At 43.9% G+C, this 19,470-nt stretch overlaps 2 protein-coding genes across 8 annotated transcripts in view; one reads left to right on the forward strand and one right to left on the reverse strand.

The window, feature by feature from the left end:
- Window positions 1-19,470, forward strand: part of LOC133495112 (archaemetzincin-2-like) — a 30,779-nt gene that overhangs the window by 3,526 nt on the left and 7,783 nt on the right. For 2 of the 7 annotated variants that reach the window (XM_061809344.1, XM_061809346.1), the window contains exons 7-17: window positions 1,557-1,690; window positions 9,632-9,871; window positions 9,949-10,184; window positions 12,315-12,429; window positions 12,720-12,872; window positions 14,137-14,339; window positions 14,407-14,487; window positions 15,485-15,593; window positions 15,787-15,907; window positions 16,210-16,300; window positions 17,891-19,449. In XM_061809344.1, the coding sequence (XP_061665328.1) occupies window positions 1,557-1,690; window positions 9,632-9,871; window positions 9,949-10,184; window positions 12,315-12,429; window positions 12,720-12,872; window positions 14,137-14,339; window positions 14,407-14,487; window positions 15,485-15,593; window positions 15,787-15,907; window positions 16,210-16,300; window positions 17,891-18,171 (1,764 nt within the window). In that variant the 3' untranslated portion in view covers window positions 18,172-19,449. Of the gene's footprint in view, window positions 1-1,556; window positions 1,691-9,631; window positions 9,872-9,948; window positions 10,185-12,314; window positions 12,430-12,719; window positions 12,873-14,136; window positions 14,340-14,406; window positions 14,488-15,484; window positions 15,594-15,786; window positions 15,908-16,209; window positions 16,301-17,890; window positions 19,450-19,470 lie in introns of those variants that run through there. The other 5 variants (XM_061809345.1, XM_061809348.1, XR_009793483.1 and 2 more) reach the window with 5 other exon arrangements.
- Window positions 1,702-8,702, reverse strand: LOC133495114 (monocarboxylate transporter 7-like). Its single transcript, XM_061809350.1, has 6 exons — window positions 8,607-8,702; window positions 6,138-6,377; window positions 5,314-5,457; window positions 5,091-5,219; window positions 4,071-5,018; window positions 1,702-3,003 (listed from the first exon to the last, which is right to left on the reverse strand). The coding sequence occupies exons 2-6, from the start codon at window positions 6,373-6,375 to the stop codon at window positions 2,729-2,731; spliced, it is 1,734 nt and encodes a 577-aa protein (XP_061665334.1). The 5' UTR covers window positions 6,376-6,377; window positions 8,607-8,702; the 3' UTR covers window positions 1,702-2,728.

The following is a 19,470-nucleotide window of genomic DNA, read 5'->3' on the forward strand; positions in this document are numbered from 1 at the left end:
TCAGAATCCTATCAGAATGTTGCAGGTCGCCCAGAGCAAGGTGCTCCACACTATATTGAGCACGTGCATATTCTATATTTGAAAACATCAAACATCCAAACTCCATACAGGAAACCAAGAAACGTAGAACTGTAAAGCATTTGCTAACCACTCCTTCACTGTGCCGTGACACCTTGCAACCTTTAATTACAATTTTATTAACTTACCTCACCACTCTTATCTGTATGAGAACAGTAATAGACAGCTCTTGCATTGGATATCATTAGTTAGAATACGGCGGCGCAGTGGGTCAGCTGGTAAAGCGTTGGCCTCACAGTTCTGAGGTCGCGGGTTCAATCCCGGACCCGCCTGTGTGGAGTTTGCATGTTCTCCCCGTGAATGCGTTGGTTTTCTCCGGGCACTCCGGTTTCCTCCCACATCCCAAAAACATGCAACATTAATTGAACACCCCTCCGTGTGGCTGTTTGTCTCTTGTGCCCTGCGATTGGCTGGCAACCAGTTCAGGGTGTACCCCGCCTCCTCCTGCCTGTTCACAGCTGGGATAGGCTCCAGCACTCCCCGTCAACCTTGTGAGGATAGGCGGCTAAGAAAATGGATGGTGAATATGTTGCTTGGTGCTGGGTCAGAATTACATTGTCATAGTAATACTGAATGAAAACCTTCTCGGTTGGCTGGAACAGCTGAGTTTAAATGCAGGGTGTTAAAATACAGCAGTAAAATAACCCAAGTGTTGTGAGCAAGGTAGATATTAAAAGACGAGCACCATTCCACACGATTGTCTGTACTTAAGCTGTTTTTTTGAGGGGGGGTACAAGTCCACTGAACCTGTTACTATGTTGCATATTTGAAAATAGTAAAAATCCTTTCCTTCATCCTGATTAAAGGGGAAATCCATTGGTTTGCATTAACAATGTATCCAAAAGGTCATGTAATATGTACCCTATTTTGACAATGTGATGTTAAATCCTCTCTCATTTAATAGTGTTTTGAGAAGATTTTTATCGACAATTACGAATTTTCAGGGGCACTGTCATTTTCGCGAGTCACATGACATACATGGGGGATGTGACATGTACCGTGCCGCAACAAAGGCTCGATTACATGGGACACCATTTATGCTCAGCGCCGATTTCTCGAATTTATCCTCATCTGATGAAGAAATAGCAGTATCGGTTGATCGGGAAGACGGAGGACTACTATATATAATACTATACTATATATAATAATATAATCGAGCCTTAGTTGCGGCACGGTGCACGTCACATCCGCGCACGTAGGTCATGTGACTCGCGAAAATGGCAGCGCCCCTGAAAATTCGTAATTGTCAATAAAAATCTTCTCAAAACACTATTAAATGAGAGGATTTAACATCACATTGTCAAAATAGAGTACATATGTGACCTATTGGATACATTGTTAATGCAAACCAGTGGATTTCCCCTTTAATATACAGTAATTCACTCATTTTGATAACAGCTTACTATGTATAGTATAGTGTAGTTTAATTGCATTTTGGGTATTTTAGTTAAATTCCATAATGTTCTTCTGTGCTGCAGGCCTTATTACAATGGATGGAAGAGCAGCCAAGATCAACACAAGCAGAAACCTTTTTTCCCAAACCTACTGAAGCCTTTCACGCATCCAAACTCTGGCTGCAGAAGTGCCGGGACATACTGGAGGTCAATGAACGGTAACAGAGACAAACAAGATATCAGTATGAGCTAAAGGTTGCACTTTCATAGCATATCTCGTCTTGCTTTTGCTTGAAGAAAATAATCTTGATTCAATAGTCCTTATCTGGTATATATTGTAAGCACATCTACGCATGTAGGAAGTGAACACAGAAGCTCATTCAAAAGGTGCTTGAATGGAGGTTTTAACTTCCTTGGCCTTCCTTGTTAGTCATGCTGAAACAAAAAAAAAAAGTGAAAGCGAAGATTTTTGATCCAAAATATTTCCATTGGCGTGAGGAATTTAGGAGACATCTTCAATAGCCAATTTGGAGCCAGGTAAAATATCCATGTACACATTATTATGCATTAATGCAACTTACCTAAGCAACATGAGGTCAGTTGGTATTTTTCCCCCATATTTGGGTGTTCGCTTGATGTCCTTATTAATGGGTGTCAACATTTATATATATATTGTATTACATAAGTCAACAACAAAGTAAAAACTACAGGTCAAAGGTTAAAATCACTCTTGCTTTACTGCGAGTGAACACGTTTTTTTCTTTACAAAAATAGTTCGTTTGACATCTGACAACGCGCACTTTTGTTCAAAAATAAACTCTTCAATCACGTATTCCTCCTGAGCTCGGCGAGTATTCCGTAACAAAAACACGAGCGTCGATGTTACGGAAGCTGTGCAATTTCAAGACGTTTGCTGCTACATTAGCTTCACAGTTTGATCGGCTATTATTACAACACAGCCGGCCATAATGTAATTACAGTTCACCATTGGCCCTTGATTCCCTGAAAGCTATTTCGAAAGCTTGTATAGATTAAATCCATTTCAATAGCACAGTATAAATAAACACCTTTTGGTACGTTTGGTGTGCAAGTCACAATTGTGTCGAGAGTTTCCTGACCCCACCCCAACAAAACCAGATCACTGTGTTAAACAATTGTTCCCACTGATTTCAGTTAGTGTCTATCTGTAGCTAATCATTACCAGCATGATCTTCACTGTCACGACCTCCTCAACCGAAATGTGTATAACCTTCGGGTCATGCGACGGGGCTTCCGGCCGCGTTGGGTTCATGAGCTTCGCGTACATTTGCGCTAGCCTTAGTACCGTCTGCCGGTTTGTCCGCTCCGTCTTCCTTGATGTTCCCCGCAACATCATCAGGCGTGTCCTCGTTTAGTCTTATTGAGGTCCTCTTGCAAAGTAGTCCTCTCTTTGCGGGTCTCACTAAGCCCAGGAAGACCGCACTCACCGCCATGCCGATCGCACAGGAGTAGAACGCTGATCCGTAGTTCCGTGTCACATCCACTAGCACACCTTGAGAAGAAGTCAAAGTGTTAGGAGACACATCAAAGTTGTGATTTTGTGTATTATAATACGTGGTTAAAACAACACTTGCATTATCATTATTTACTACCAGTAATGCATTTTGCATTTCATCGTGTGTACACTATTAAGTAAGCCGAGTATCCACCTTTTTTGACATTTTTGTCAAAACATTTGATCTGCGGTAAGTTGGGTTGTTGTCAGCACGGTGGCTCAGCTGGTAAAGCGTTGGCTTCACAGTTCTGAGGACCCGGGTTCGATCCCGGCCCCGCCTGTGTGGAGTTTGCATGTTCTCCCCGTGCCTGTGTGGGTTTTCTCCGGGTGGGCACTGGGCACTCCGATTTCCTCCCGCATCCCAAAAACATCCAACATTAATTGGACACTCTAAATTGCCCCTAGGTGTGATTGTGATTGCGGCTGTTTGTCTCTATGTGCCCTGCGATTGGCTGGCAACCAGTTCAGGGTGTACCCCGCCTCCTGCCGGTTGACAGCCGGGATAGGCTCCAGCACTCCCCGTGACCCTCGTGAGGATAAGCGGCAAAGAAAATGGATGGAATCTATGTCTTTCAGTACTTGAGTCATGCAGGAGCCATTTAGAATTCGTTATAAACTTCATATCCTAATTTCCGGTATAGTTATGGTTTACTTTGAATAGAGAGAATATGTATATAATATAGTGTATATGACGAGATTTTTTTTCACGCAGGTGTGGGGTCGTGGGGGAGGTCATTTACTTGTCGTTGTTTCTTATTGACAGCGGGGTAGGGATGTCCCAATCACATATATTTTTTGAGGAATTTAATTTTGAGATCGTCTTTCCCCTCCCTCCAAGAAATGTACCCCAACATGATATCTTTTCAGACTGTATATGTATAATATATCATTGGTGCAAGTCAAGTAAACAACATATTTCATCTTTGACTTTCAAAATTAAGAACATTTTGGAAAATTCAATATTTTTCAGCTGATACCGATGAATAGAAAATGACGTGATCAGATCAGGAGAACCCTTTTCGCAGAGACGTCAAAACGGTTCTCGGACTTGAGATAACATTTACCTCCAAGTGGGGGTCCAGCCAGACCAGCAAAGCTTTGCATGAACACATAGACTCCAGCAGCGGAGGACATCCTCTCCAAGCCCACCACGTCATCCTCTGCCAGCATGGGAATATGCGTGCATGAGAGCGTCCCCATGAAGAACCCATACACCGCGCAGCAAACCGCCAGGCCGAAAAACTCCGTGACCAGAGTAAATCCCACGAGATCCAACGTCATGGAAATGACGCAGACCAAGAGGACGAGCAGCTTGCGCTTCTGGACCCGATTCCGCGTCAGGACCCATCCGATGAAAAAGCGGCCGACGATTTCAGCGACCGCCATGGTGGAGAGCATGTAGGTGGCGCGGTCCCTCCCGACGCCTCGGCTCACGCTCAGGTCGATGATGTAGAGCTGGGGGGCGAAGAAGCCCAACGTAGCAAAGAGTCCAAAGAGCGAGTAGAAGATGAAGCTGCACTCTTTGAGTATGGAGAAATCCAGAAGCGTGAACCTTTGCGCAGGTTTTTCATCAGCGCTTTTGTTTTCGTTGCCTTCATTGTCTTGTTTCTCAACATCGTTCTTCTGGACTTCAGGTGCGTCCCAGTCTTTGTTCAAAGCCAGGGGCAACCCCGGCTTTATTTCCTCTGTTAACAAAGTCCTCTCCTCTGGTTTGCAGTTGACGTTCTCAAACTGGACATCAGAGTAGGTCACAGAATCTTTCATGAGCTCATTGTCAGCGTTTGGCTTGTCCACGATTAAGTCGTCTTTGGTGGTTTGCGCCATATTCCCGTGTGTGCTTTGGTCTTCCAGGCTCTTTGGAGAGGATCTGTCATTCTCTGACTTCTGACCGGTTTTGGGATTGATGATGATCGGCCGGAGCAGAGCGCCACAAATAATGATGGCGCCTTGCAAAGCGCCAATCATCGCCATGGTGTGGCGCCAGCCGATAATATCCCTCAAAGAGGAGAAAGCTGAAGATAAAAAGTGGATAGTGTGTAATTGTAAGTCTGAAGACATTTCTTTTTCATTCAGTTGAAACTTACCTGGGGCTAGAGCAAACATGGACAGGGCTTCTCCGGTCGAGGCTATGGCTATGACCAGAGACCGGCGTCGTGTGAAATATTGGGATAGGATTGTCACGGTGGGTAAAAAAGTCAGGCAGTAGCCAAGACCTGCAACCAGCACAAGCCAAGATGTCCGTTTGGAATAATAAATCATCTTTGAAGCAAGTAGTTATTTCAAAGGCAAAAACAAGTCATCCCCAACCTGCCACGAGGCCGTAGGTGATGTACATTTGATTGATGGAGGTGGTAAAGCTTGTGGCGATGGTTCCTGACGAAATCAGTACACCGCCGATCATGACAACGAGCTGGAACCCAAAGCGGTTGGTCATCACGGAGGAAAGAGGACCTGCACAGTCATAGTATGCACACTGTTACAAATAGTGTAGGGCTGCTCCAGCACTCCCCCGACCCTGGTGAGGATAAGCAGCTTCGGAAAATGGATGGATGGATTCTGATTCTTAGGTCAGTCAAGGAACTGCACAATTTGCAGTAATGTACTTTCTATGGCTATTAATGAATGTACCATATTTTTCCATCCATTTTCTTTGCCACTTATCCTCACGAGGGAGCTGTCACCGGGCAGGAGGCGGGGTACATCCTGAACTGGTTGCTAGCCAATCGCGGGGCACATGGAGAGACAAACAGCCGCACTCACAATCACACCTAGGGGCAATTGAGACTGTCCAGTGAATGTTGCATGTTTTTGGGATGTGGGAGGAAAACCGGAGTGCCCGGAGGAAAACCCACACAGGCACGGGTAGAACATGCAAACTCCACTCAGGCGGGGCCGGGATCGAACCCGGCTCCCCAGAACTGTGAGGTCAACGCTTAACCAGCTGATCCACCGTATCATTCCCTTGACATGAGCGCCGCAAAATTGTGGCATGGCTGGAAGTTTTCGTGTCCTCAGTGGCAGGTCGACACCAATTTGAGATGATTTTTGCAGATTTCTAAGAATTCTATTTAATTGGCAAAAAGATCGTAAGTCCAGGATTTGCAATCAATCTATATTCCAGTTTCACTCACCGTTAAAGGTCATGACAAAGACACAGATGGAAACGATCCAGGACACTCGGCTGTTGCTCTCCCCGAACTCCTCCATCAGCTCTTGGAGGAAGATGCCGAAACTCTTGATCGTGCCGTAGGTGAAGATCTCCACTATGAAAAAGGCCACGGCCACCACCCATCCCCAGCCCCCATCTGGGGGCTCCGCGTAAATGTTGGGCCCCAAGAAATTCGGTCTTTTGCGTCCACACAGCACCATTTCTTGAAAAAAAAAAAAAGGAAAACCAATCATCCACCTTGTGAATAACACATGAAATGCTTTGACTTTGAATGTTTTGCGAGAAATATTTGCGGCTTAGCATGGTTTCAAATGTCCTTAAAAAGTTGGAAAGTTAGGCACTGTATGTGAAAATATCCCGAGGCTAGAATGTCCTGGCCAGACTTTGACACAATTTTACATAACACATTTTCAATAGTTGGGGGCCGTAGCCTGGTGAGCTGGAGCCAATCACAGGGGTGGGGGGGGGGGGACATCTCAACAACTACAACAGTGCCCGAGACCAGTGATTCCCAACCCGGGGCTAACGTCATGATGCTGATTTCACTCATTTATTTCTTGATTCCAAATATGTCTTTATTTTTATCTATCTATGCCATCAATGTGCCGTGACAGGTAGAACAAGTAAATGTTCTTCGATGGCAGAAAGAACAATTAACCTGTCTCTGCACTCGTCACCTGTTGGCGTTCGTTCAACAGAATGTCCTTCCTGGGTGTTCACCGGTTTTTGTGCTCAACTAATCAGGCCTACGTTTCAAACTGGGTAGGGAAAGTACTCAGTACATATTTGTACTTCATGTGACATTTTTGTTTGGAGGTGCGACGTAAAAATGGGCATAAATGTTGGTAATGTTGGTGTTGCCGAGACCATTTTGTTGCCCAATAATAAATGAAGTCTCGATAAAAAATATTTAAATACTAATTAAAGTTATATCAAATAACTATGAATTATATTATCCATTCATGGGGAGGGTGTGCAATTTTTTTCTCTTTTTTCTCGATAAAAAATATTTAAATACTAATTAAAGTTATATTAAATAACTATGAATTATATTATCCATTCATGGGCAGGGTGTGCAATTTTTTGCCTTATTGAGATAAAAGTCTCCTAACAGGCAACAATCAAGGAAATAACACTTCTTTTTCATTTACGGTTATATGATAACCTTACTAATTTATAATCTCCTCCCAAAAATGGGACGGTGCCCGCGAGAGGGTACTTAAGGTTTTCTTAGTAGATTGTCCCAAAAACCAGAATCAGATTAAAACACTTAAATATTTTGATATCCTGAAGGATACATTGCGTGAAAATCATGATGTCCCAAAAATGGGATGCTGCCCACAAATGGGTTATTTAAATAACACTAAATTAAATCATTTCTTAGTTTGAAATCATCTTAACTACACCTCCGTATTATGAGGAATCCATACTGTACTAGTTGTTTTTATTAGGGATTAAAATAACATCAAATAACTATGAATTCTATGATTTAAATAACACTAAATTAAATATTTTTTATTATGAAATCATCTTAATTATACCTGTGCATAATGGGGAATCCATCCTGTACTAGTTTTTTTGTTAATCTTGTTCTCAGTGGTGCAATGTAAAAATGGGCACGTTGGCTCAATGCATGTTGATCAACTGCCTTGCTGAGACCAGTTTGTTACTCAATAATAAAATGTAGTCCCAATAAAAAGATTTTAATAGTGATTAAAATAATATCAAATAACTATGAATTGTTTTATTTAAATAACACTAAATTAAATAATTTCTTATTTTGAAATCATCTCAATTATACCTTTGTATTATGAGGAATCCATACTGTACTAGTTGTTTTTTAGTGATTAAAATAATATTAAATAACTATGAATTATATTATTTAAATAACACAAAATTAAATAATTTCTCATGATGAAATCATCTTAATTATACCTCTGTATTATTAGGAATCCATACTGTCCTAGGTTTTTTTTTTTTAATATTATTCCAAAAACGATTTTATTACTACTGTACTGCTACTAGTGTGAACTACTACCGCGTGGGGTTCTGCAGTGCATAAATATTACACAAGATCCTATCCAGGGTTTTGCTTTGCTCATACATTTTCGACTGAATGTTGCAAACGATTCGAAACATACATGGAACTGAACTAAGGTCACATCGCGGAGCCGGTTCGAGAGCAGCTGCGCGCGGCTCACACTGCTCCCATTTCCCCGGTGGGTGACTCCGGATCTCGGTGACCCAGCGTGACTCAATCACCGCGCGACCAACACTGTAAGTACAGTACGATGCCGCTAAATTATTATTGGATTATTGTTTTGTTGAGTAAAAAAAAAAAACTACCTAATATAATGTCCCCATTCTCCTTACCCCCGCTCCCCCCGTTCGTCCGTGTTAAAATAGCCTCGGTAGAAAAGTTGCGTCTCACCTGCGCTCTGCTGCTCCCCACGTACAAGAGAGTCCTCGTGTCTTAACGCCTCAATCCGCTTTACTTTGTCCACACGCGCGCGCTTCCCCCCGCGACCACGCGTGGGAAAGCGAAGGGTTAAAGACTGATCTGGTTCCAGCCAGTTTTCCCCTCACACCGACGCCCAAACAACATCCGAACTGGAACACCGCACACCCTTCAAGGGTGTGTAGACGCCGCAGTCGGGTCGCGGATGTTTTGGGTGCGTTCTAATTCCGTCATCTGGTGTCAGCATTCTGTGTTTACACCGATGTCGCTTCCACGAAGGAGCCAGGCTACGGTTTCAATGAGGAGGCACGGACACGAGGGGGGATGTTTTGTCATTTGGGGGCCCAAGGCAAAACCAGTCATGGGGCCCTCCACATCCGTGGAGAGCACTGATAAAAGTTTTATTTTTCACCTCCAACACAAGATCTGCAAAAATAACCTCAGAAGTCTTTTCTAGGGTTTTTATCTAACAAAGCAATCATCTTTGGAGTTATTAACATCCAAAGGAGTTCATATGTAAGTCTTTTTAACATTTAGCAACTAGACTAATTTTTTGTTCCAGCCATCTATAGTTCAGCTTTGCTTCGTAAAAAGACAAAAAATTGCGATAAGTTTTTTTTTGTTTTTTTTTTTTTGCTTTTACCAAGCAGCGGCGTTGTCGGTACTTGTTCCCTTGGCTCTGGACAGCTACCAAGCAAATAAAAAACATGGAGGTTATTCATAGCCGTGGCATACCAACGGCACAACTTGCAGATATAGTTTGATTACAGGAAACCGCACTCTATTTCCTAGTTTTTATTAACAAAACATCCAATTAATATAATTGACAAGGTGAAAGGCTAAAGTGAAAAGCTGAACGCAACTGCAAGCGACGACAAATACAGTCATGTATTGTATTTCTCAAATACATATGTCATTTTCTTAACTGCAAAATGCGAAACGTAAAATTTTTTAAGTTGTCATGATTTTAAAAAAAAATTTGTTTTTTTATTTTTCAGGCTTTGTCAGAAAATGCTGACGGGATTCAAACTGCCTTTTGTATGTGGGATGCTGCTGTGCGGCCTGTTTTTCCACTTGGCGTCTGAGCGGGTTGTTGGGGTTCAGAAGTCTAGCAAGAAGCCCAACTTCATTATCATCCTGGCTGATGATATAGGATGGGGCGACTTGGATGTGAACTTGCCTGAACCGAGGGCCAACAATACACCAAATCTGGACCTGATGGCCCAGCAAGGATTGAGGTCGAACTGGGTTATTAAACCGCACTCACTGGCGGCGTTCTAAAGAGGTTCCACTCTCATCATCGTTTTCATTCCAGATTCTCGGACTTCCACTCACCGGCCTCGACCTGCTCCCCGTCCCGCGCTTCCATCCTGACCGGACGCTACGGTCTCAGAAACGGAGTCACGCACAACTTTGCTGTGAGCTCCGTGGGCGGCCTGCCTCTGTCCGAAGTCACCTTGCCGCAGCTCCTCCGGCGGGCGGGTTACTATACCGCCATGATCGGGAAATGGCATCTCGGCCATAATGGACCATATGGCCCAACGAAAAGAGGTAAGAAGGACTTTGCCCTTCCCGGGTAGCAACCATACAAACGTGGAATTAGAGTTGCATTATTTGCTATAGCTACTTCGACCTGGGGTGAGCAAAGTATGGCCAGCGGGCCACGTGAAGCCCACTCCATTCTTTAATATGGCCCATGAGCAATTACATGATCCAGAATCCTGTCATATTTGTTGCATTAATCTTGCATTTTTTTTCCCTCAAATTGGTCCATTCAATTATATTCATTCTTCCATCCATCCATCCAATTTCTGAGCCACTTATCCTCACATGGGTCACGGGAGTGCTGCAGCCTATTCCGGGTATCTTCGGGCAGGAAGCAGGGTACACCCTGAACTCGTTTCCAGCCGATCGCAGGGCACATAGAGACAAACACACATTCGCGCTCAATCACACCTAAGGACAATTTAGAGTTTCCAATTACCGTAATTCGCTGCCGACAGAGCGCACCTGGTTATAAAACTCACCCGGTACATTTGTAAAGGAAATACCATTTGGTACATACATACGCCACAGCTGTGTAAAAGCCGCAAGTGCCCACATTGAAACACGAGATATTTACAAAGAAAGACGGTCCAAAGAAAGAGTTTTAACGCTAGCGCTGCCGTGCTAAGGCTAATGCTAACGCTAGCGCAGTGCTAACAGGGCCGGTGTGACGGTCTGAGCGCTCCCGGTGCTGCAAACTCTCTTTGTGAGTAATGCGCATGCGCGTATATTTTGTAAACGTCCGTTCTGAAACATCCCCATCCATGCTTCAACACGTGCCATTCGACAACTTGTCGCCGAGTGTTCATGTTCGCTGTGGACGTCTCAGAAAGACGAACACAGCGAACGTACATATATGTGTATATACTTGTATTTTTTTATCAACTTTTGTTTTAAGTTTAGGTTGGGGTTAGGTTATAACGTATGTTAGCTCCCTCTATGTAGAAGAAGGGGAACTATGGGAGACTCTTTAGCACGGGAGGAGCGCTCAGACCGTCACACCGGACCGTTAAAAGTCACTTCCTCGGCACATATATTCCACCGGTCTTGCTCTTACCTTTTCCGCTCGAGTTGGAAAAAAATGCACAAATTACCCGCATTCAAACCGCAGGGTTGAAAGGGTGTGAAAAAAGTCCCGGCTTATAGGCCGGAAATTACGGTAATGCATATTTTTGGAATGTGCAAGGAAACCGGAGTGCCCGGAGAAAACCCACGCAGGCACGGGGAGAACATCAAATTCATTTTGTGTTACTTTATCTGATTAAACAAATGTCTTAATTTATTTGGAATGAAGTACACTTATATAAGACTTTATCTACACTATCACAGTGCCGAAAGCTGTTGAGTAATACAGAGGCTCACACATTCAAACCCCCGTGGGCTGCCGCCATGCAAGGTGCTGTAAGACTCACAGGGAGCAATTCAGGAATCCTAAACAAAAAAAAAAAAAAAAATATATATATATATATATATATATATATATATATATATGTGTTCCATGTGTTTTCGGCAAACGTCATTGTTGGGTCTTTTAAGGCTTGTGTTTGTTTAGACTAAACAGACACCGAACAATCTGACTGGATTTAGACTTTTGACTCCTCACCTACGATCACCTCCCAACCCCTACCTGTGCTCCTCTTTCCAGATGCTGTTTTCAGTGTCACCGATTTGGTTATCATATCAATAATTTACGAACACGACCCGTGAGGTCTGCGCCGCGTCAATCTCATGTTCTTTCGTAAGAACAAGAAAAACATCAGGGAAAAAAAAAAAACCCACTGTTCATGCCATCAATGCTAAGCTAGTAAAAATGTTGAAATTTCAAAATAATTTTAATTTAGGTTGTATTTTTATTTAAGAAAGTAAATGTAATTTAAATGTATTAATTTCAATAGTTTGATGTTTAGTTTTACAGCACAAATAATGAATGCTGAGGATTCTCAGTCAACAACTGTTTTTGAAAATGTTCCTCAAGAAATAGCGAAAAAATCTAAAAATGTATCTAAAAAGAATCTTCATACATTATACTGCACAGTTTATTTGTCTGGTTTGGCAGCAGGATAAAAGTACATAAATGTGCTTAGTTTTTTTGGGGGGGAGCAAATGAAAATAACTTGTTTATCGGCCCCTGACCAGGTTTTGACTACTACTTGGGTGTTCCTTACAGTAATGATATGGGATGCACCGACATCCCCGGATATGATCTCCCCCAGTGTCCCGCCTGCGGCTCATCTGGACCTCAAATATTCAGGTGGGTGTGGCTCGGTTTCTAATCAAGTTCGCGAGCATTTGATGGACCTTTGAAAAGATTTTAAAGTAGTCAAAAAAGTTTTGTTTTCTTTCTTATCTTACTTACTTCCTTCCTGTACTTAATTCATGTTTTTTTACAAATAAGATAAGAATTTACACTCGCTGTTGTATTCCTCTTTAGTGCCGTTGCATCTTCACTAACTTGTGGAACAAAGACGGAAAATGAATGTTTGTGTGCGATTATTATAAACACATATCGTACATTTAGCATGGTATTACTCTCTATTTTAGACTGAGGAGGAATGAAGACAAACACGCGAGCTGCTATTCCAAAGTGGGCCTTCCTCTGATTGAAAACAGCAGCATTGCGGAGCAGCCACTTGACCTGTGGACACTGACTCAACACTACCAGTCCGCCGCGCTCAGAATCATGCACGAGGCGAGGTAAAGCGCTGCTTGAAACATGTGGAAATCATCTCCAGGCTGAAAATGTGTTGGTCGCATGAGCAAAGCCGCAAAATTCTTCTGCGCTTGTGTATGTGTTTATGTATACCTGCGTGAGTGTGGAGAGGGAAGGGAGGCTGTCTGCGAGAGGAAACGCGCTGTAATTCAGGGTCATGTGAAAAATTACAGTGGCTGTCACGCCACGCGTGGACGAAAACACCCATATGGAAACTTTCATGGAGCCTGTGTAATGTCATTGTTTTATATCGGCGGTGCGGAGAACGGACGCTCATCAACCACACCGTCAGCAGAGATCCAGTTGAGGAATCGGATACACGCGCAACCTAATTTCACATTCGTCACGATGAAGCTCTTCCTCACGGTTCTGGTGAATGCGGTTAGCGATAGCGACATTAAATGTCTACTGTGTCCTTTTTTTAAGCCGACATGTCACCGCAGAGCCACCAAAGGTTACAAAATTAAATGTTTAGACATTGTTCGTGTTTACATGTGTCATATTTGTATAAATAAATTGTATGTATGTATTTAACTTTTGTTTGATGACACTGGCCATAAAGAAAACAACATTTTAGTAAGTTTGGCTTCAACCAATCGTGTACTCAAACATTAGTCATTCTTGTTAGCGTAGCATAAACAGGAAGTCCTGTCCTATCCTGTCTTGTGGGTTTGGTTATGGGATGTTCCGCATATGGCAGATTGAGACGGTGTGTGTGTGTGCATGTGCGCATGAGTGTGTATGTGTGTATATATATCCATCCATCCATTTTCTTAGCCTCCTGCCCGTTGACAGCGGGGATAGGGTCCAGCACTCCCCCCGCGACCGTCCTTAGGATAAGCGGAAGAGAAAATGGATGGATGGATTATCTTTGGGGGTATGCTGAAAGTCGCCCATTTCGGTTTGTTGTGGTCTTTCTGCAATGCTATACAGTCCCACAAGATGGTGCCAAAGTTCTAGCTAACAGGAAAGCAGTATGGGTGACAAGAACTATGTTGGGAGTGATACATCTCGATCGAGAGACTAACATCTTTGTACATTTGGAAGGAGCTAAGTTTAGCCTGGGTTGTTCATGGGGTTCATAATTTGTGGTATATTAATATTGGAAACTACATTATTTTGAGTAAGTTTTATTTCTGGCCTTAGTACAGGAGTACCTCACAGTAAGATGCGTTGAAGTTCTTTCAACATCAAATTCAATGTCATTTTGTATTTTGTATTTTTATTATGTTTTTTGCATCCTCGCAGGGAGCGAGGACAGCCCTATTTCATTTACATAGCGTTAGCGCACATGCATGTACCCTTGGCCCCAGCACCTCCACCCGCCACCGGCGCCACCCATTCGCCATCTGACAACCAAGTGTACGCTGCCAGCCTGCGAGAAATGGATCGCCTCGTGGGGTGGATCAGGAGTGCTTCACGCCGAGACGACACGCTCATCTGGTTCACTGGTGAGATTATGGATGGTTTTTACATCTTAGCACAACCCACGAGATGAAAAGACTTTCTAATTGTTAGGCGACAACGGTCCTTGGGAGCAGAAGTGCCAGTATGCAGGAAGTACAGGACCCTTCAAAGGAAAGTGGCAGACAAAAAGAGGTACAGCATTCAATATTTGAAGTTTGAAAGGCTTTCCTTCCACCACCGCCAAGTAAGACTGTAGTTAGGATGAGTTTCGGTCCCTACAATATTTATCTTCACTCTACGCCAGGGGTGCCCAGACTTTTTACCCCAAGATCTACTTTTCAAGCACCCAGCCTCTCGTGAGGGGTGAGGGTGGGGATGGGGGGTTGATGATGATGCTCCCAATCTTATGTGATATATTTTAAAATACAGATTTTTAAAATTATAGACACTCTCATCCTGCACTTTCTACTTTGGCTTCAGACCAGACCTTTCCCGCTCAGAAAAGAGAAAATCTCATCCAGTTTAACCACTTTTTCTTCCATTATTCACATACTCCGACAGCCATTGCATCTTAAAACAACAAAACAACAGCATTTCTTTTTTAACTTTCTCCATTAATATCGAAAGTAAACATAAGCAGCAAGTCTAGCTCGTCTTTGCTCTACATTGCCCAGACTGTGTTGCTAACTAAAGTAGCGGTGGTGGAGGCTGTCATTCTAAAACACATTGATGGGATGCGTAAGTACTGTAACATTTGTAATTACGAGTGTACGTCTTTAAGAGCGGGGACGGAGGCCGGGTGTAAGGTAAACTAGGAAAAAGATAGTGTGGTGGAGCAGCGGTCGTTGTTAGAGAAAGTTCCGTGTGCTGCCTAAAAGAAACCAGTGGCTTTTTCTTTTCATTTTTTTACAGTGCGTATGTGAATTGTGCCATTGGATGTAACAACCAGTCATCCCTCACTCATTGAATCACATTGCAAAATGCCACAAACTGAATATGTTATACTTTCAATTTGCATTGGATTTTTTTTTTTCTGCACGCCGTCCCGCGATCGACTAAGACTGCCTCGCGATCGATGCATTGAGCACACCTGCTCTTTTTTTTTTTTTTTGGCATCCTGCCTACATCCGTTCAAAAGCACGCCATTAGGAACTGATCTGTGATTTTGAAAATGTCGTTTCCATGTGAGGTGGGGGTTCTGCTAAGACGACAACTTGGGAAGGGGGCCACCGGGTGCCAACGGTGGCCTACTGGCCCGGCGTGATCCCGGCGAACTCAACCAGCTCCGCCTTGCTCAGGTGTGTCGGCTTCCTAGACGCTGTAAAACCCTCTCTGATACCTGACGCCACATCAACATTCAGTCACAATCGTTTCACGACTTTGGCGCACAAAGTTGTTATTCGACAGACAATTGCATGCATGCCTTTCGTGTGTTTGCTGAATGCAAATGAACAAATGAATAATGACACACACGGAAAAAAAATTTCACAGTGGAATGGATATATTCCCGACACTGCTCTCCCTGGCGGGGGTGACGCCGCCCTCCGACCGGCGCTACGATGGCATTGACGTCACAAACGTCCTCCTGCACGGCGGACAGACTGGTCACGAGGTACAGAGGCTCACTCCCGACAATGCAATAATTACAAACTGATGATCGTCTGTGATTGAGCGCTTTTAGTGTTGTAATGTTACTGCAAAGACTTATTTGGACCTCAAAGATTGCTGTTTAGTCAGAAATCACCCCAAACGAAAGCTAACATGACGCCGCATCACAATTGAAAGCCATCCTTAAGTTACAAATATGTATCGCACTGGAGGCAGCTACCTTGAACGCTGGGAGGAACGAGTTTAACAGGTTGAGAGGCAGCACGAAAGGCATCGTCAGTCTGACCCATTTGTTTATTTCTTTAGGTTCTCTTCCACCCTAACAGCGGTGCTGGAGGGCGCTTTGGTGACTTACAGGCGGTCCGAACTGGGAAATACAAAGCGTTCTACATGACAGGTAGCATTAAAACGTTGCTTGTTTAGTCACCATTTGTCGGCACACGCACCAGGCCATGAACACATGCGCAAACAACCCCAACGATGTGAAACCAGATAATTGGATGTTGTTTGTGTGTAAGCAGATTATTATGAGGCATTTAGCTAATGTTGTGTGACAGTCACTCATTTGCTTAGTTCTGCTTAAAGGGCCACTGTCATGAAATGCATGATTTTCAGTATGTTATTAATGAAAAAAAAAACCCAAAACATCAGCCGGTATGGACCTATCCGTTTTTTTCACCGCAAAACATGATTTTGACGTATACGGCTTTTTGTAACTCTCGCCATGAAAATCCTCTCGAAGGATTTGTTTTTGAGAAGAAGCAGGAAGTGACGTATTGGGCAGTAGCACGCTCAGGCGGGCTCTCATGTTTCTATGAGTTTTACCTGCGGGAAGGTAGCTCGTTGTTCCTTCATGTTAGCTGAAATGCTGGCGCATTGTATTGCTGGATATTGCTCGAACACTCCTGGGGATGGATTTATCCTACAAAAGTTTCCAAGAGACCTGGTTCGTCGTGAAAAATGGATTGCACGGGTGCAAAAAACGAGAGCTTCGTGGGTTCCAAATGACAGGTAGGTGTGTATAGAGCTACTAAAAAAAAACAATAGTCGTGGGGGGTGTAATTTGTAAATCAGGGGTGCTAAATGTGTCGATGTGCGCAACGGAAGGCTTCCGTGCAGCAGCCGCTGAAGGACGGCCTCCGCAGGCCTTGTGGATCGCTACCGGCCTTGTCGACAAGAGCGAGCCGGCCGCTGGCCGGGGTGGCCCGTCACGGCGCCGGCCACCGCAGAAGTGGATCGGACGGGGAGGCGGTTTGGCCACGGCGTCGTCGTCTCTCGCGGGGAGCCTTTATCACCGCTGCGCGGAGGTTGATCGGGCGGGGAGGTGGTTTGGCCGTGATCCGCATATCATCTAAATATGGCTCGAAAAAATAGAGTAATATTGCCCCGGTCACTTCACTCGGTTGTGAGATGTTCTCTTCTTCCTTGTCAGAAGGGGCGTGTTCGTCTCCCACAGTAGGGCCCACAGCGTGTTTTCAATGGCGAATGTCCAGGGTGACGTCACGGGCAGGAGACACAGCCAATATGGCGACCACTTGGATATCGAATGACACTTCTGCAAGTTTGCGCATGGATGGCGCGCTCTCTGCTCATATTTATTTTTCCGTATAGACATTGAAGTGAATAACGTTATATGTATTTTTCATTGCAATATCTATTTTAGAATATTTCCATCCATATTTTGTGACACTAAACCTTTATTCCAAACAACTATTCATTCACATGCGCACCCACAGTCAGTTTAAAACCTCCAGTGAACCCAACGTACGTTTCTGGAATGTGCGAGGAAGCCGGAGAACCTGAAAAAAACCCACACAGGAAAGCCACAAACGAGATTCTAACCCAGACCTCAGAACCGTGAGGCAGATGCACTGACCAGAGGTTCACTGTCCTGCCTCTGTTGTTTTTAAAATATCTTCAGAATTTCCCCCAAAAGCAGTTGATTTCATTCTGTTCTAGTAACGTCACCCGTGTGAACACCTTGTAGGTGCAGCTGAAGCATGCGGCGGCAAGTCAGGAGCACAGGAACTCCACGATCCACCGTTGATATTTGATCTGGAGCACGACAAGACTGAGGAAACACCCTTAAATGTTTGGACACCTGAATACCAAGAGACAGCTGAGAGGGTTGCTCTCTGGACGGAGCAGTTATTGTGGGATATCGCCACCGACCAATCCGCGTCTGCGGCCGACTACACAACAGACAGCTCGGCTGTGCCTTGCTGCAACCCGACACAGCCGCTTTGCCGTTGTCTCTCGCTGGCCTGACCGCAGGAATCTTCAAAAGGCAAGGGCGTAGAAACAAAAGATTGCGGTTTGGATGAGCGTTCAGAGGTTTGTTGTGTTGTGCCGTTTGGTAGGTGCAACGTCCAGATGTGACGTGAATGCGTGCAAACAATCAAATAGACGGAGCAAAGACAAGCAGACTGCCCGCAGAAGGTCACATAGAAGCTGTGAGATCAATAAAACAAAGAGAAAATATTTGCTCAGGATTCTCTTTTACACGCCAGAACTATCACATGTTATGATACATATTAAAATACAGTGAAGAAAATGAGTATTTGAACAACCTGCTATATTGCAAGTTCTCTCACTTGGAAATCATGGAGGAGTCTGAAATTTTCATTGTAAGTGCATGTTCACTGTGAGAGAGATAATCTCCAAAAATCACAATGTACGATTTTTTTTTAACAATTTATTTGTGTGATACAGCTGCAAATAAGTATTTGAACACCTGAGAAAACCAATGTCAATATTCAGTACAGTAGCCTTTGTTTGCAATTACAGAGGTCAAATGTTTCCTGTAGTTGTTCACCAGGTGTGCACACACTGCAGGAGGTATTTTGGCCCACTCCTCCACACAGATCTCCTGTAGATCAGACAGGTTTCTGGGCTGTTGCTGAGAAACACTGAGTTTCAGCTCCCTCAAAAGATTTTCTATTGGGTTTAGATCAGGAGACTGGCTCGGCCACACCGGAACCTTGATAAGCTTCTTACGGAGCCATTCCTTGGTTTTCCTGGCTGTGTGCATCGGGTCATTGTCATGTTGAAAGACCCAGCCACGACCCATCTTCAATGCTCTGACTGAGGGTAAGAAGTCGTTCCCCAAAATCTCACAAAACATGGCCGCGGTCGTCCTCTCCTTAATAAAGTGCAGTCGTCCAGTCCCATGTGCAGAAAAACACCCCCAAAACATGATGCTACCACCCCCATGCTTCACAGTAGGGATGGTGTTCTTGGGATGAAACTCGTCGTTCATCTTCCTCCAATTACGGTGAGTGGAATTATGATCAAAAAGTTCCATTTTGGTCTCATTTGACCGCAAAACTTTTTCCCATGACTCCTCGGTATCATCCAAATGGTCATCAGCAAACTTAAGACGGGCCTTGACATGTGCTGGTTTAAGCAGGGGAACCTTCTGGTGGACTTTTAAAGGATGACTAACAGGTCTTTGAGGGTCAGAATTGTAGCTGATAAACAGGTGTTCCAATACTTATTTACATCTGTATCACACAAATAAATCATTGAAAAATTATACATTGTGATTTCTGGGTGTTTCTTTTTAGA

This window comes from Syngnathoides biaculeatus, chromosome 22 (genome assembly GCF_019802595.1).
Source record: "Syngnathoides biaculeatus isolate LvHL_M chromosome 22, ASM1980259v1, whole genome shotgun sequence".
Lineage (NCBI taxonomy): Eukaryota > Metazoa > Chordata > Actinopteri > Syngnathiformes > Syngnathidae > Syngnathoides > Syngnathoides biaculeatus.

What these genes read in the sequence shown, in the direction of transcription:
- LOC133495114 (XM_061809350.1), bottom strand. Translation starts at nt 6,375, where the DNA reads ATGGTGCTGTGTGGACGCAAAAGACCGAATTTCTTGGGGCCCAACATT. An exon ending in CTTTGTCATGACCTTTAACG is followed by an intron (nt 5,458 to 6,137) that starts GTGAGTGAAACT and finishes ATGACTGTGCAG; the next exon opens with GTCCTCTTTCCTCCGTGATG. An exon ending in GGCTGGACCCCCACTTGGAG is followed by an intron (nt 3,004 to 4,070) that starts GTAAATGTTATC and finishes CTTCTTCTCAAG; the next exon opens with GTGTGCTAGTGGATGTGACA.